The sequence below is a fragment of the Leucoraja erinacea genome, chromosome 5 (genome assembly GCF_028641065.1).
Source record: "Leucoraja erinacea ecotype New England chromosome 5, Leri_hhj_1, whole genome shotgun sequence".
Classification (NCBI taxonomy): Eukaryota; Metazoa; Chordata; class Chondrichthyes; order Rajiformes; family Rajidae; genus Leucoraja; species Leucoraja erinaceus.
Window position 1 is genome coordinate 87,025,588 of NC_073381.1, and position 15,240 is coordinate 87,040,827.

The 15,240-nt window shown below is 43.9% G+C and overlaps 1 protein-coding gene across 1 annotated transcript in view; it reads right to left on the bottom strand.

Moving 5' to 3' along the window:
- The window catches only part of LOC129697526 (CUB and sushi domain-containing protein 1-like), a 512,171-nt gene that overhangs the window by 18,462 nt on the left and 478,469 nt on the right, over window positions 1-15,240 (bottom strand). The window contains exons 47-50 of the mRNA XM_055636177.1: window positions 13,272-13,445; window positions 12,566-12,701; window positions 11,509-11,546; window positions 7,010-7,189 (exon numbers count right to left, since the gene is read on the bottom strand). Coding sequence (XP_055492152.1) covers window positions 7,010-7,189; window positions 11,509-11,546; window positions 12,566-12,701; window positions 13,272-13,445 — 528 coding nt within the window. The remainder of the gene's footprint in view (window positions 1-7,009; window positions 7,190-11,508; window positions 11,547-12,565; window positions 12,702-13,271; window positions 13,446-15,240) is intronic.

The following is a 15,240-nucleotide window of genomic DNA, read 5'->3' on the forward strand; positions in this document are numbered from 1 at the left end:
AAATGTTGCTATCATATCTGCTTCTACCACAAGCGCAAATGGCTGTGGAGGCCAAGTCAACGTGTATTTTTAAGGAAGAGATTGACAGATTATTGAATAGTGCAGGTGTCAGTGGTGATTAGGGGAAGATAGATCAGCCATGATTGAATGCTGGAGTAGACTTGATGGGCCTAATGGCCTTATTCTGCTCCTATAACATGAACTTATTAAACTACATTGGTAGCGCATTCTAGGCACCTATCACTCTGTATAAAGAACTTTGCATTTCCCTCGAACTTCGCCCCTCACATTTAAACCTATGCCCTTTCGTTTTTGTCACTTCCATCCTGAGGAAAAGACTGAATTTCTTTCCTCTTAGATTTGAAAGTGCTTTGGGTGCACCGGATAAAACAGTCTAAATTTGTCCAACCCCACCCGGCTTATAGCGAATGAACTCCAATTCAGTTAATCTTTTGGTGAACCTCTTCTACACCCACTCCAAGGCATCCACATCCTTCCTCGAGTGTGGTGACCAGAACTACACACAATACTGTCAATGTGGCCCAGTTATTATATACGCTGGAACATGACTTCATGACTTTTATACTTGATGCCCCAACTGATGAAGGCAAGTACACTGTGAATGCCATCCTATCCAGAAGTGTAGCCACATTCAGGGAGCTATGGACTTGCACCCCAACTTCTCTCTGTACATGAATCCCCCCAAGGATCTGTCATGTATTGTCTATATTCCTCTAACATTCCACAGTACAACCCTTCACACTTATCCAGATTAAACTCCATCTGTTATTTCTCGGTCCAAATTTCCAACTAATCCATAACCTGTGGTATCATTGTATAACGCTGATGCGAATCAAATCAACAAATCCCCCAATTTTATTTCTTGCATGCTAGTAGAACAGTTTGCAATTGATTTCCCTGTTTATCTTAAATAACCCCCTTTAGAGATGAAAGCTGATGCTGCTCCATTCATTCCAGTTTGTGACATGGTTAACATACATCATCAACTCTTCCCTGCCCCTTGAAGTACTGAATGCTACTGCTTTAAAGTACTAATGTTATGAATTCAGATTGACTTTGCCAATGGCCATAGTTGTGATATCTTAGATTGTTACTTTAGACTTTAGAGATACAGTGGTGAAACAGGCCCTTCAGTCCACCGAGTCCGCCACGACCAGCGATCACCCACACACTAGCAGGTGACTCTTTGCGTGCTTGTCACAGAAGTGGATCTGCAATGATGCATTACAATCTCTCCACTCTTTTAAATCTCTACTCCGACAGCAATCTGTACACTGGATGGCACGATTGTAATCCCGTACTATCATTCTGCTGACCTGTTAGCATGCAGCAAAAGCTTATCACTGTACCTCGCAAAACGTGGCACTAAACTAAACTATCCTACATACTAAAGGGGCTGTCCCACTGTACGAGCTAATTCAAGAGCTCTCCAGAGTTTAAAAAAAATCAAACTCGTGGTAAGCAAGTAGAATGTACGTAGCGGGTACATCGGAGCTCGGGACGTCTCTTCGCGGCTCGTAACGCTAACGGTAGGTACTCGGGAAACGCGGTAAGCTCGGAAAGCCTCGTGAAGATTTTTCAACGTTGAAAAATGTCCACGAGAGCCCCGAGTACCTACGAGTGGCTATTACCGTAATTCTCTGAGTTCGAATCAGGGGAAACTCGGGAGAACTCTTGAATTAGCTCATACAGTGGGACAGCCCCATAAGGACAATTTTACCGAAGCCAATTAACCTCCAAACCTATACGTCTTTGGTATGTGGAAATATACCTGAGCATACAGAGAAAACCCACGCAGTCATAGGTAGAATGTACAAATTACGTACAGACAGCACCCGTAGTCAGGATCGAACCCGGGTCTCTGGCGCAGTAAGGCATCAACAACACTACCGTTGCACCACCGTGCCGCCACTACGCTTGTATTTTTTCATTATCAGAAACAAACTAGATATTTCTGTGTTGCAAATATTGATATTTTCAGGGCTTATTTCTTCAAACTCCTGCATGAGAGAGTAAGGAGTGAGACGCTTGGATCCTGTACTGTCTGTTGGCATTCTACAGCCAAGACTTCACATTTGGCATCATAGAGTCACACAGTCATAGTGGAAAGAGGCCATTCGGCCCAACTTGCCTACACAGACCAACATGTCCCATCTACACTAGACCCACCTGTCTGCGTTTGGCCCATATCTCTCTGATCCTGTCTTATCCATGTACCTGTGTAACTGTATCTTAAACATTGCAATAGTCCTTGCCACAACTTCCTCCTCTGGCAGCTTGCTCCATACACCCACCACACTTTGTGTATAAATCTTTCCCCCCTCACCTTAAACCGATGTCTCTGGATCTAACTCTGGTTCTCGATTCCCCAACTCTGGGCAAGAGACTGTGGTGTATTTACCTGATCTATTCCTCTCTTGATATTATACGCCTTCTTGTATACATTTCTTGTATGCATTTCTCCTCAGACAACATGCTTCATTGCATTATATTTGGAGAAGCAACCTTAATGGGTCTTCTAACTGTATTTTAAACCAACACAATTACAGCAGCTTTCCATGTGTCAAGAAAGCTCTATTTATTTATGTTATCTTTGACTTTTAGTATTTCGAGATAGAGAGGCCATAATAAAGAAAGACCAAATGTTGAGAGGAGATGGGCACCTACCTGGAGCTTTGGTTCTATGTGACCCTGGGTCGGTACCTTTTGGGCTTCCATTTATTTTGGGTCCAGCTGCAAAAAACCAGCAAGGTCATTAGATTCTGTCAAATACAAGGATTCATTATCTGTAAGAACAAACTGCAAATGCTGGTTTTACACTGAAGATAGACTGAAAAAGAGTCTTGACCCGTAACGTTACCCATTCCTTCTCTCCAGAGATGCTGCCTGTCCCACTGAATTACACCAGTATTTTGTGTCTATTTTAGGATTAATTATCTGCTGTGCAGGGTGATTAACTCCTCGAGGCTGGTCAAGAGATGAGCATTTTCATATTGCTTGCTACTTTTAGCAATACAATTAGAGCGGGCAACTTCATTATAGACCTGATAGGAGAGCAAAACAATTCCTTATCTCATCCCTTAGTTTCAAGGCTTGTACTTCAAGTGAGAATGCTTCAGCAAGCAATTTTTTTCTGTTCATTCGAGAAATTAGTACTTTTTTCCCTCTTTTCAGTGTCCCTTGGCTCACCAAGTCCATACGTGCCATCAAAGGCCAATTTACACTAATTTAATTTTGTTCTTTCCACATTCTCACCATCTCAAGGGGAGACCCAGAGGAGGGCTGCCGGGATGAAGGGGGGACCCAGATTGGATGGTTACTGAGAATGAGTGGGAGGAGGGGGTGCAGGAGTCGCCAAGAATGGAGGGGGTACCCGGAAAGGGGGGGGGGGGGGGGGGGGGAGGGGGGGGCTGCTGCCAAGTGCGGGGGCAGGCAGTACATAGAACCGTTCAGTCAACTTTTGTAACTTTGACGGTGCCAAAACGTGGGGCCGCTTGTGCACTGCCTAGGTGAGATCTGCTGTATGATTTTAGCGGGAATCACTGGAGCTGTGAGACAGTGGCTCGACCCAACTGATGGGATATATTACATAGACAGATGTGCTAAGCTGACAGCAGATGATCCAGAGAGAGAGATGGGTTACAGCTGGATTACCTGATTCCTGCATCATTGAGGAACATGCACATGACACTTCAATCTGGACGATGATTAGCGCTGCTATAGTACAGGCTGTTGTCCTGATCCCGAGAGGCTTTGAAGCTTTATTATCACAGTTTGTATTCTCTGGGGGCAGCTTGTTCCAAATGGTTTGCGCTTCAATATCATCAAAATAGATGCTAAACCAATTTAACTCTCGTTTTGAGCAAGATGCCATCTTTGAAAAATGAAAACTAACTTGGTTTAGCAGCTTATTTGGTGATATTGAAGTCCAAACTATGTGGAACAACCTGCTCCTCAGAAAGGTAGGTATTAGGATATCGTTAATAGACAGATTTGCATTTAATTTATCTCCCTGCCCATGTAAAATAAACTTGCAGCATTTTGGTAGACAGTATTGTACTCTTGTAATAGCAACTAGGTGACAGTCAGCAAACTTGTCAGTGCAAATAATAGTGGGCACTATTTCAAGCAACTGCTGCATGAGTGGCCTTCAGAAAGGCATAGACATAGGAGCAGCACCGTGGTGCACTGGGAGAGTTGCTGCCTCACAGCATCAGAGACCCGGGTTCGATCCTGACTACAGGCGCTATCTGTACGGAGTTTGTACATTCTCCCTGTGACTGCGTGAGTTTTCTCCGGTTTCCTCACGCATTCAAAAGACACACAGGTTTGTAGGTTAATTGGTTTCTGTGAATTGTCACTAATGTGTAGCACAGCGCTAGTGTGCGAGGATCGCTGGTTGGTGAGGACTTAGTGGGCCGAAGGGCCTGTTTCCGTGCTGTTTCTCTAAAGTCAATCATATCCATGATCAAATACGCTGTTTACCTTTCCAAGGTAATTGACAGAATCCACAAACTTAGAAATGTAAAGAACACAGCCAATTTAGTCTAATCTAGCAGAGAACGTCTCACAGGTTTCTGTAGCAATCCAAGATAAATAACTGACTTGTGGCAGTCACCAGTTGTCAATTACTGTTTAACACAGTGGGGATTCCTGAAGGAATACATTCATTGACCAGAAACCATTACATCCTGCACTTCAGAAACAATTGTTCACTGCGGCGGGTCAAGACAGCAGTGATCTGCATCCCTATTCTGCCAGAAATATAGATCCAAACATTTCCTGCCCTGTTTCACTGAAGATGGTTGTAAGTGTTCACAAGTTCACAAGATATAGGAGTAGAATTAGAGCATTCGGCCCATCGAGTGTACTCCACCATTCAATCATGGCTGATCTCTGCCTCCTAATCCCATTTTCCTGCCTACTCCCCATAACCCCTGACACCCGTCAATCAAGAACTTGTCTATCTCTTCCTTAAAAATATCCACAGACTCGGCATCCACAGCCCTCTGTGGCAATGAGTTCCCCAGATTAACTACCGTCTGACTCAAGAAGTTCCTCCTCACCTCCTTTCAAAAAAAGAGCCCTTTAATTCTGAGACTATGACCTCTGGTCCTAGACTCTCCCACCAGTGGAAACATCTCCACATCCACTCTCTATGCCTTTCATTATTCTGTAAGTTTCAATGAGGTCCCCCCTCAATCTCCTAAACTCCAGCGAATAGAAGCCAAGTGCTGTCAAACGCTCATCATATGCTAACCCACTCATTCCTGGAATTATTCTTGTAAACCTCCTCTGGACCCTCTCCAGAGCCAGCATATCTTTCCTCAGTTAGGCTCATGTCGGTGAGAAGGAATGGGTGACATTTCAGACTGTGAAGAAGATTCTAAAGGTCCCGATCTGAAACATCTCCAGATATGCTGTGTGGCCCGGTGAATTACTCCAGCTGTTGTGTCTATCTTCAGTGTAAACCAGCATGGGCAGTTTGTTTTTACACAAAATAACATAGGATCTAGAAACAGGATTAGGTTGTTAATGCTGTGCCAGTGTCACAACTCCTTAATGTGTACGTATCTATCAATAACCCAACTGAACTAGTGATGGCTCATTTTAGTGGGGAGGCAACTTAAGTGGGTGGAGTCCACCAACCCCATTTTATTGCCACTTTGGACTCAGCTTGGTCCTTCACGGGGACAGTCCTTCACACTATCAAATCGTCCACATGAGGCTCTGCATCAAGAAGGCGGTATCTATCATCAAGGATCTCTCCACTTTCCAGGCAGTGCCTCTTTCTCACTCCTCCCGTCGGGCAGGAGGTACAGAGGTTTGAAGTCCCACATCACCACGATCAGGAATAGTTACTTTTTAATAAGTTATTGAACCGAGTCCTGCACATCTCTAAAGCCACCTCAGCAAGATAAGACTTTGGTCAAGGTAGTGTCCATCTTTAATACTCCCATTGGCTTGCTTTAGTTTACGGCTGTGTTTTGCACTAAAGTCTTGTTTGTTTTTTGCATGGCCTCATTTCTTTTTTAAACCTGTCTTGCAGAATATACGTGTAATCTTGTATAATTTACGCATACTTTTTGTTTTTGTTTGTTGTCTAGTTTATCATGTGTCTGTGATGCTGCTGTATGAGCGATCTTCACTGCATCTGTATCTCGCTGTACTCAGTTTAGTTCAGAGATACAACGTGCAAACAGGCACCTTGGCCCACCGAGTTTACACCGACCAGCGATCACCCGTACACTAGTTCCTATTCTACACATGATGGACATTTTACAAAAGCCAATTGACCTACAAACCAGTACATCTTTGCAGTGTGGATGGAAACTGGAGCACTTGGAGAAAACCCACGCGGTCACAGGAAGAAGGTACGAACTGCATACAAACAGCACCTGTAGTCAGGATCGAACCTGGATCTCTGGCGGTGTAAGGCAGCAACTCTACCGTTGCACCACCGTGCCACCGTACTGACTCAACTCGAGTCAACTTGACTGAATTTGACTAAGTTTTTTTTGTTCATTGGCTTCTGCACAGTCCACTTCCAAATGAAACACAGAACTGGCATTCAACAGCCGGAAAACAAAGGAGGTTTGTGTATTTGGGCAGTCTTAGAAACACAGAAAACATGGAAAAATAGGTGCATGAGTAGGCCATTGGGCCCTTTGAGCCAGCACTGCCATTCAATATGATTGGCTGATTATCTAAAATCAGTACCCCATTCCTTCTATTTCCCCATATCCCTTGATTCCGTTAGTCCTAAGAGCTAAATCTAACTCTCTCTTGAAAACATCCTGTGAATTGGCCTCCACTGTGGCAGAAAATTCCACAGATTCATAACTCTCTGGGTGAATTTCTTTTTTCCTCATCTCAGTCTTAAATGGTCTACCCCTTATTCTTAAACTGTGACCCCTACTGTGAACCTTGCTGTGCAGAGATGGCTTAACTAAACAATCCATTGGCGGGCAAGTTTCCTCATACTAACCTTGACAGACTGGTGGCTTCCCCGACCACTTGCCATCACTCCTGCATGCCCGGTGCTCTGATCCCCCGGCCAGGTACAATCCCGGCTGGCAGGTGTAAAGCAAGGTGTATCCCAACGTCGGCAGTTCAATGGCTCTCACGTCCACATTGGGAGGGGTTTCTGGTTGTCTGCAGTTGTGGGCTTTGGGGGATAAAATATCGGCAAAATTAGACGGCAATGCAAAATAAGAGCACAGGAAAATGGGAGCAGGAGTAGGTCACCAAACTCCTCAAGGCTGCCCCGTCATTCAATATGATCATAGCTGATCAATGTTCATAAGTTTTGTTTAGTTTAATTTAGTTTCAAGATACAGCGCGGAAACGGGCCCTTCGGCCCATCTAGTCCACGCCGACCAGCGATCCCTGCACATTAACGCTATCTTACACACTGAGGACAATTTACATTTATACCAAGACAATTTACCTGCAAACCTGTACGTCTTTGAAGTGTGGGAGGAAACCAGAGCACCTGGAGAAAACCCACGAGGTCAGGGGGAGAACGTACAAACTCCGTTCAGATGGCACCCGTAGTCAGAGTCAAACCCAGGTCTCTGGGGCTGTAAGGCAGCAACTCTACCGCTGTGCCACTGTGCCACCCCCTCATGTTCATTTGTTCTAGGAGCAGAATTAGGTCATTGAGACCATTCTGCCCAGTGAATGCTGGTCTCAACATTTACGTTTAGGTTTATTATTGTCACATTTTCCGCAGTACAATGAAAAGACTGGTTTTGCATGCTATCCAAACACTTCAGATAATACTGCACATTGTATTTTCCCAATTGATATATTGATCTCATTGTATTATTTCACTGTTCTTTGATACTGTATCTCAAATCAGGTAACACAATCAAGCCAAAGTCAAGCACAATAGGTAGAGAACAGAGAAGGAAACAGAGTGCAAAATATAGTTCTCAGGATTGTCGCACACCAGGTGTATAGACAAAGTACAAAGTCCACAATGGGGCAGAGGTGAATTGGACAGTACCCTAGCTTATGAAAGGACCATTCAGAAGCCCGATAATAGAGGGGAAGATGCTGTTCCTGAGTCTAGTGGTGCGCACATTTAAACTTTGATATCTTTTATGTTTCCATGTTTCTATTCAACAGGAGGAGGGAGAGAGTCAGTTTTGGTCTCCAAATCTGATGAAGGACATTCTTGCCATAGAGGGAGTACAGAGAAGGTTCACCAGACTGATTCCTGGGATGGCAGGACTTTCATATGAAGAAAGACTGGATAGACTCGGCTTGTACTCGCTAGAATTTAGAAGATTGAGGGGGGATCTTATAGAAACTTACAAAATTCTTAAGGGGTTGGACAGGCTAGATGCAGGAAGATTGTTCCCGATGTTGGGGAAGTCTAGAACAAGGGGTCACTGTTTAAGGATGAAGGGGAAATCTTTTAGGACTGAGATGAGAAAAATATTTTTTTACACAGAGAGTGGTGAATCTCTGGAATTTTCTGCCACAGAATGTAGTTGAGGCCAGTTCATTGGCTATATTTAAGAGGGAGTTAGATGTGGCCCTTGTGGCTAAAGGGATCAGGGGGTATGGAGAGAAGGCAGGTACAGGATACTGAGTTGGATGATCAGCCATGATCATATTGAATGGCAGTGCAGGCTCAAAGGGCCGAATGGCCTACTCCTGCACCTATTTTCTATGTTTCTATGAAGGAATGGCCAGGGTGGGAAAGGCTTTGGATATGTTGTCTGCTTTCCTGAGGTAGTATGATGTGTTGATGGAGTCAGGTTTGTGTGATGGACTGGGCTACATCTACAACTATCTACAATTTATTGCGGTCTTCGGCATAGCAGGTCCCAAAATGTTGTTCCTGAGCCTGGTGGTGCGTGTGCGTGCGTTCAAGGTGTTTTAAGAGACACCAAATGTAGTACATAAACAGTTAATATTAGCACCCGTTATTTTTGTGAAGCAGCATGACAAATCTTCCCATTATTAAAGTCCCAACTTTCATTACGATAGAAGCAACAAGGGATCACCTCGGGTGCTATCATATGTTTCCATTTTATTTTGCTAAAACAGAGATCTGGAGGTTAATCTCAGTAATTTGTATTTTGCTGTCTATTGTTCCGCTATACAAATCAATTTCAACACAGATCATAAGGGGAAAACACTTCAATGTTACTGGAACAGCAGAGCCTTCATATGTATGGGGACAGTACTTGATTCGTATTCAGAGGCTCAGCTGCAAAGTACATGAGCAGCAACATTGCTGCTCAGGATGACAAATTAGTAAATTGCTTGCAGCATGCCCATGTCTTTGGTATTTCTATCATGTTGCAGAAAAGAGATACACTTTAAGTTAAGCTGATGTTTGGAGAATTGGCCAACAGGGGTTGTAAGCAGTCACAACCTAATGCCCTGCTCTTGCACGTGCCTCTAGCAGAGCTCCAGGGCATGGAGGTGGTTGTGGATTGATGGGGTCAGTGAGCCGGTCCACAACCCAGGGATCGAGGTGCCTTTTTATCAACCACGCTCTTGAACCTAATGTTTTTTTTCCTCACCAACTTCTACAGATGCTCTAAAGAAAGCAGAATAAATGGTTTGGTTTGGAAACAGCAAAAAATTGCAGAGTTGTGGACACAGCCAACCATCATGCAAACCAACTTCCTTCCATTGACACCATCACCAGAGAAGGGGAGAAATGTATCCAAATCCAGGCTTAGTGTAGAGACAAGGCATGGAAACAGGCCCTTCGGCCTATTGAGTCCATGCTAACCAGCTTCACCCATACACTAGTTCTATCCTGCATACCAGGGACAATTTACAGAGGCCAATTAAACTACAAACCTGCACGTCTCTAGAATGTGGGAGGGAACTGGAGCAACCGGGGAAAACCCAGGTGGTCACAGAGAGAAAGTACAAACTCTGCACAGACAGCACCTGTAGTCAAGATCGAACCTGGGTCTCCGGAGCTGTAAGGCAGCAACTCTACAACTGCACCACCGTGCCACCCACGTGGGGCACAGGAAAAAGAGGGGAAAAAAACAATAATAAAAAAAACAATAACATTGATAAAGGAAGGAGGCGTTGTTAGTAAATTAGTTACGTGAAATAGAAGAATTCAATGTTCATGCCGTTAGGTTGTAGGTTACCCAACACAAGGAATTGCAGATGCTGGTTTACAAATTAAGACACAAAGTGCTGGAGTAACTCACCGGGTCAGGCAGCATCTCTGAAGAATATGGATGTGACATTTCAGGTTGAGACCTTTCTTCAGACTGAGTGTGTGTGTGTGTGTGTGTGTGTGTGTGTGTCGCGGGGGGCGCGGGTGGGGCTTTTATAGCGCTGTTTGCAAGTGGCTTCACTCTGGAAATGAGGGAGGCCCAGTATAGAAAGGCCAGTGTGGGAATGGGAACTGAAGTTAGCAACCAGGAGACACTATGTACTCCAATCCAGTTCCTGACTTGGCATTACAGATTGGTAAGCCAATGTCTGTAGTTTCATGACCATGTTTAGAGTTTTTAGAATTTAGAGAATAAGCACGGTAACAGGCCCTTCGGCCCACCGAGTCTGCACCGACCAGTGATCACCCCATACACTAACACTATCCTACACACAAGGGACAATTTGCAATTTTACCAAAGCCAATTAACCTGGAAACCTGTACATCTTTGGAGTGTTTGAGGAACCCGGAGCACCCGGAGAAAATGCACGCTGTCACAACGTACAAATTCCGTACACACACAGCACCCTTAATCAGGTTCAAACCTGGGTCTCAGGTGCTATAAGGCAGCAACTTGCTATGCCGCCATTTATGGTTGTAAAATTGTATCAGGATGTTCAAGTAAATGCAACAGCTATGTTTGAGGCTAGATCACTGGATGGAAATAAATCCATTAAAACATTTTAACCAGCTCAGAATCAATTCACCGTTACTTGTTTTTAATGTTACAAAACATCATACTTATTTAAAGAACATGTGCTTAGAAATTCATTGAACAGCACCCTGTCTGCAAATTCAATTCATTTAACTGGTGATAAATTTGCTGGCAATATCTTGCTGGAGGTATTTATAATTTCCACACTCTGCCAATTTAATGCAGAATCAATTCTCGAGATCTTCCACAATTATTGCTTGCTTTCGCTTTGGTGTTGCGAATTAGGTGTTGCACTAGAGTCTTGTTTCTTTCTTGCATGGCCTTACTACTCTTTAATAATGTCTTGCAGAATTTGTGTGTGTTTTTTGTCCAAATTGAGAAAACCCACGTATTTACAGGGAGAGAACAAGTCTGAAGAAGGGTCTCGACCCGAAACGTCACCCATTCCTTCTATTGAAAAATTCAGTCTTTTTTTTATTGTCCTGCAGAATTTCTACATAATTTATGATTTTGTTTCTTGTCTGAACCAACATGCATGTCAAGTTGCTGCAAGCACGATTTTCATTGTACATGCGCCTCAGTGTAGATGTGCACACGACGATAAAAGCTTAAGTTGAAAACTTACAGATGCATTCAGGATGTACACCACTCCAAGTTAAATAACTCAGTAGGTCAGGCCGCATCTCTGGGGAACTTATCATAGGTGACGTTTCAGGTAAAGAGTTTTCTTAGGAATGATTGCGGAGAGGGGGTTGGGTAGAAAGTTGCAACAGAGGTGGGGGCAGTACAAAGCCTGACAAGTGATAGGTTGAATGTAAGAAACTCAGCAGGGTGAGTGGTGGGGGGGGGAGAGGGGGGGGGGGGGGGGGTTTGCGAAAGCTGGATGGAAGAAGGGGCAGGGTAAAGTCTGGCAGGTAACACGGGTGAGGGGGGATTTTGATAGGCAGATGCTGGACAAAGGCCAGAGATGAAAAGGCAGAAGGTGTGAGAGAAAATGAATTGAAAAGTTGCGAATTGTGAAGCTAGAGGAAGGAATGTAGGTGGAAGGGAAAGGGGAGAAATAGGTGCAAGTCCAGGTGGGGCACAGGGGAGAGGGGTGGAGAGGGAAAGGGGCGAAGATGTGAGGGGGGGAGGATTATGTAGTTACCGAAAATTGGATACCTGAACTTCATACCATTGGGTTGCTAGCTATCCAAGCGGAATGTGAGGCCTGCTATATGATTTGAATGCATAACAAACCTACTCTAATCACTACACCTGGGTACATGTGACAATAAAATATAATTGAATCATTGTTTCCCCAGTTTGCGTGTGGTCTCACTCTGACAGTGGTGGGGGCCCAGGACAGAAAGATCAGTGTGGGTAGACACAAAATGCCACTCAGCAGAACAGGCAGCATCTCTGGAGAGAAGAAACGGGTGTCGTTTCGGGTCGAGACCCTTGATGAAGGGACTCGACACAAAACATCGCCCGTTCCTTCTGTCCAGAGATGCTGCTGCCTGTCCCGCTGAGTTACTCCAGCATTTTGTGTCTATATTCAGTGTAAGCTAGTTTCTGCAGTTCTTTCCTACACACAAGGTCAGTGTGGGAATTGGAAGGGGAGTTAAAATGGTTAGGAACCGGGAGATCACATAGGCCAAGGCAGACCATACGCAAGTGTTTGGCAAAAGAGAAACAATAACTGGGATAACAGAAAATTAGCTGAATGACCTTGACCTTTATCGACGTTGGTGTTACTTCTCACCTCGTAGCCTTGTGAGCTGTTCTGCATTCCAAAATGAGGGGTGCCTGGATCTGAACATATTGTATGTGTTGGATCTGTTTTATAGAGTTGGGAACCAACAAAAATCATATTAGATATTCATTCTAACCATTACAGAAAGAACTCCAGTTCAAGTAAATTGCTAATCAGCTGTTTTAAACACATTCCCTTTGGTTCCTCTACAGTCAATTATTTTAATGTTTTGAAAGCTGATCAAACAAATACTGTTCTTGTTTTTTTGGATGACTTATTTGAAACCTATTAAAACTAGCTTTAATCAGCAGAGAATATAATTGCATATGAAATATAAATATTTATATAACTTGTTCTATTGAAAAGATTGATCAATGTGCATATTTGAGACACCTGCTAATTTTCTGTAAATATTAACAACATTTAAATTAGAAGCTCTGCTCATTGAAATTATTTTCCAGCCTCTCATAAAGGAAATAAAGTGTTATGCAGCAAAAAAAATCAGAATAAATAATGAAAACTGCAAACCAAATAATAGGGTTCCTTTAATTCTCACTGTAAACTGCCTGTAAAATAAATCCCAGAAAATAAACAGTTTGACATTATTTTCAGGTTGAGAGGAAACTGAAGCAGCATTGATAAAGTGACAGTACCAATGCAGGATGGCTGAATTCCACTCCAAAACCCATCGGCTTGACAAAATCTTCTGAATGATCCCACCAGCAACAGAGGAGGTCGACAATGGAACGAGACCTCAGACTTATAGGTGAAACTTCTCCCCTCAATCCGCCCCTCGACTGGAGTCCCTGGATCGCCACAGAAAACGGCTGTGGGTGGAGATAATGCGACATGCGGTTAACACTGTGGGACGGGTTAATCTGCAGCACATTCTGAGAAACACCTTGTGGCTTTCAAGCCCTACCGGAATTCTTTTAACACTTATTGTGGAAAAAATACCTTTCCCTACACCTTCAACACACAAAGTGCTGGAGTAACTCAGCAGGTCAGGCAGCATCTGTGGAGGGAATGTACAAGCCGATTTGGACTGATTCAGAAGGATCCCGACCTGAAACGTTGCCTGTCAATGACACTTTATTGACACATGAACCTTGGTACAGTGACATGCTTTGTTTTTGCATACAACCCGGTGAAAGCATAAAGCAGACCTCACCCAGGCAGTACCAGCAGCCCCCCCCCCCCCCCCCCCCCCCCCCCACACAATCCCCTCCACAGATAGTCATAGAGTGATACAGTGTAGAAACTGGCCCCTTTAGCCTAACCTGCCCACAAATATAAATTTAGCTCAATAACAGAGTATTTACCCTTCTCACCCTGAATGCATTACATGAACAATTATATAAAATGAAACTAGAACAGAATCTACACGTTAACTACACCCCATTAATACTAGTCCCATCTGCCTGCATTTAGTCCGTATCCCTCTAAACCTGTCCTATCCATGTCCCTGTCCAAATGTTTCTTAAACGTCAGGATAGTACCTGCCTTAACTACCTCCTCTGGCAGCTTGTTCCATACACCCACCACCCTTTTTGTGCAAAGGTTACCCCTCATGTTCCAATTTCAATCTTTCCCCAAGGAAGAGAGTCCTGGTCTGCTCAACCTCTTCTAATAGGCCCTTGAGTCCTGGCAACATCCTCAGATGCACATTGTGTTTTGAGATTGTGTTTCAGAATTCCAGCGTCTGCAGTTCCTCATTATCTCCCCTACATCCTGCCCTCCTCTACTTCCCCCTCTCCGGATTAGTATCGATCTATGCTGTGATATAGATCCATGCGTGCTATAATTTTTCAGTGCATGTCGCAAATGGCTGCATTTAATGTGTGGTGTAGATATTGCTCTCAACAACCAATCCATGGTGAAATATAAGAGGGTTAAGTTTGTCCCGATTTATGGTCGACAACCCCAGGTGCATAATTAAGCAAACATGTATTTGGATAGTGATCAAGAAGCTGAACCATGGCGATTTGAAAGATAGACACACATTGCTGGAGTAACTCAACAGAAGCATCTCTGGAAAAAAATCACCCATCCTTTTTCTCTAGAGATGCTGCCTGACCTGCTGAGTTACTCCAGCATTCTGTGTCTATCTTTGGTATTAAGCAGCATCTGCAATTCTTTGTTTCTATGTCTATGATGATTTGACCTTCCTTAGATAACCAAAGGTCTGACTAATCATTGGAGCATGATGCTATTCTACTTGTAACTGGTTAAACAAAGACAGACAATCCAGGTGAGCTGTGACCTTAACCATCTATAAGGTTCAGCACTGTCCCAGGTGCTGAACTTATTCAACATTTCAAGACAGACGCAAAATGCTGGAGTAACTCAGCTGGTCAAGCAGAACCATTGGAGAGAAGGAATAGGTATCGTGTTTCGGATTGAGACCATTCTTCAGACTGAGTGTCGGGGAGAGAGACTAGACAAACTAGACATGGGAAAAGGTTCAGAACAAATCAGAGCCAGCACCAATGACCAAGGAAAGGTGGAGCCCATAATGGCCCATTGTTGGTTGTGGAAGAGGTGATAATTGCTGTTGGGTTGTAAGCTGCACAAGCGAAATGCAAGGTTCTGTTCCTCCAATTGGAGGTGGCAAAAATATCG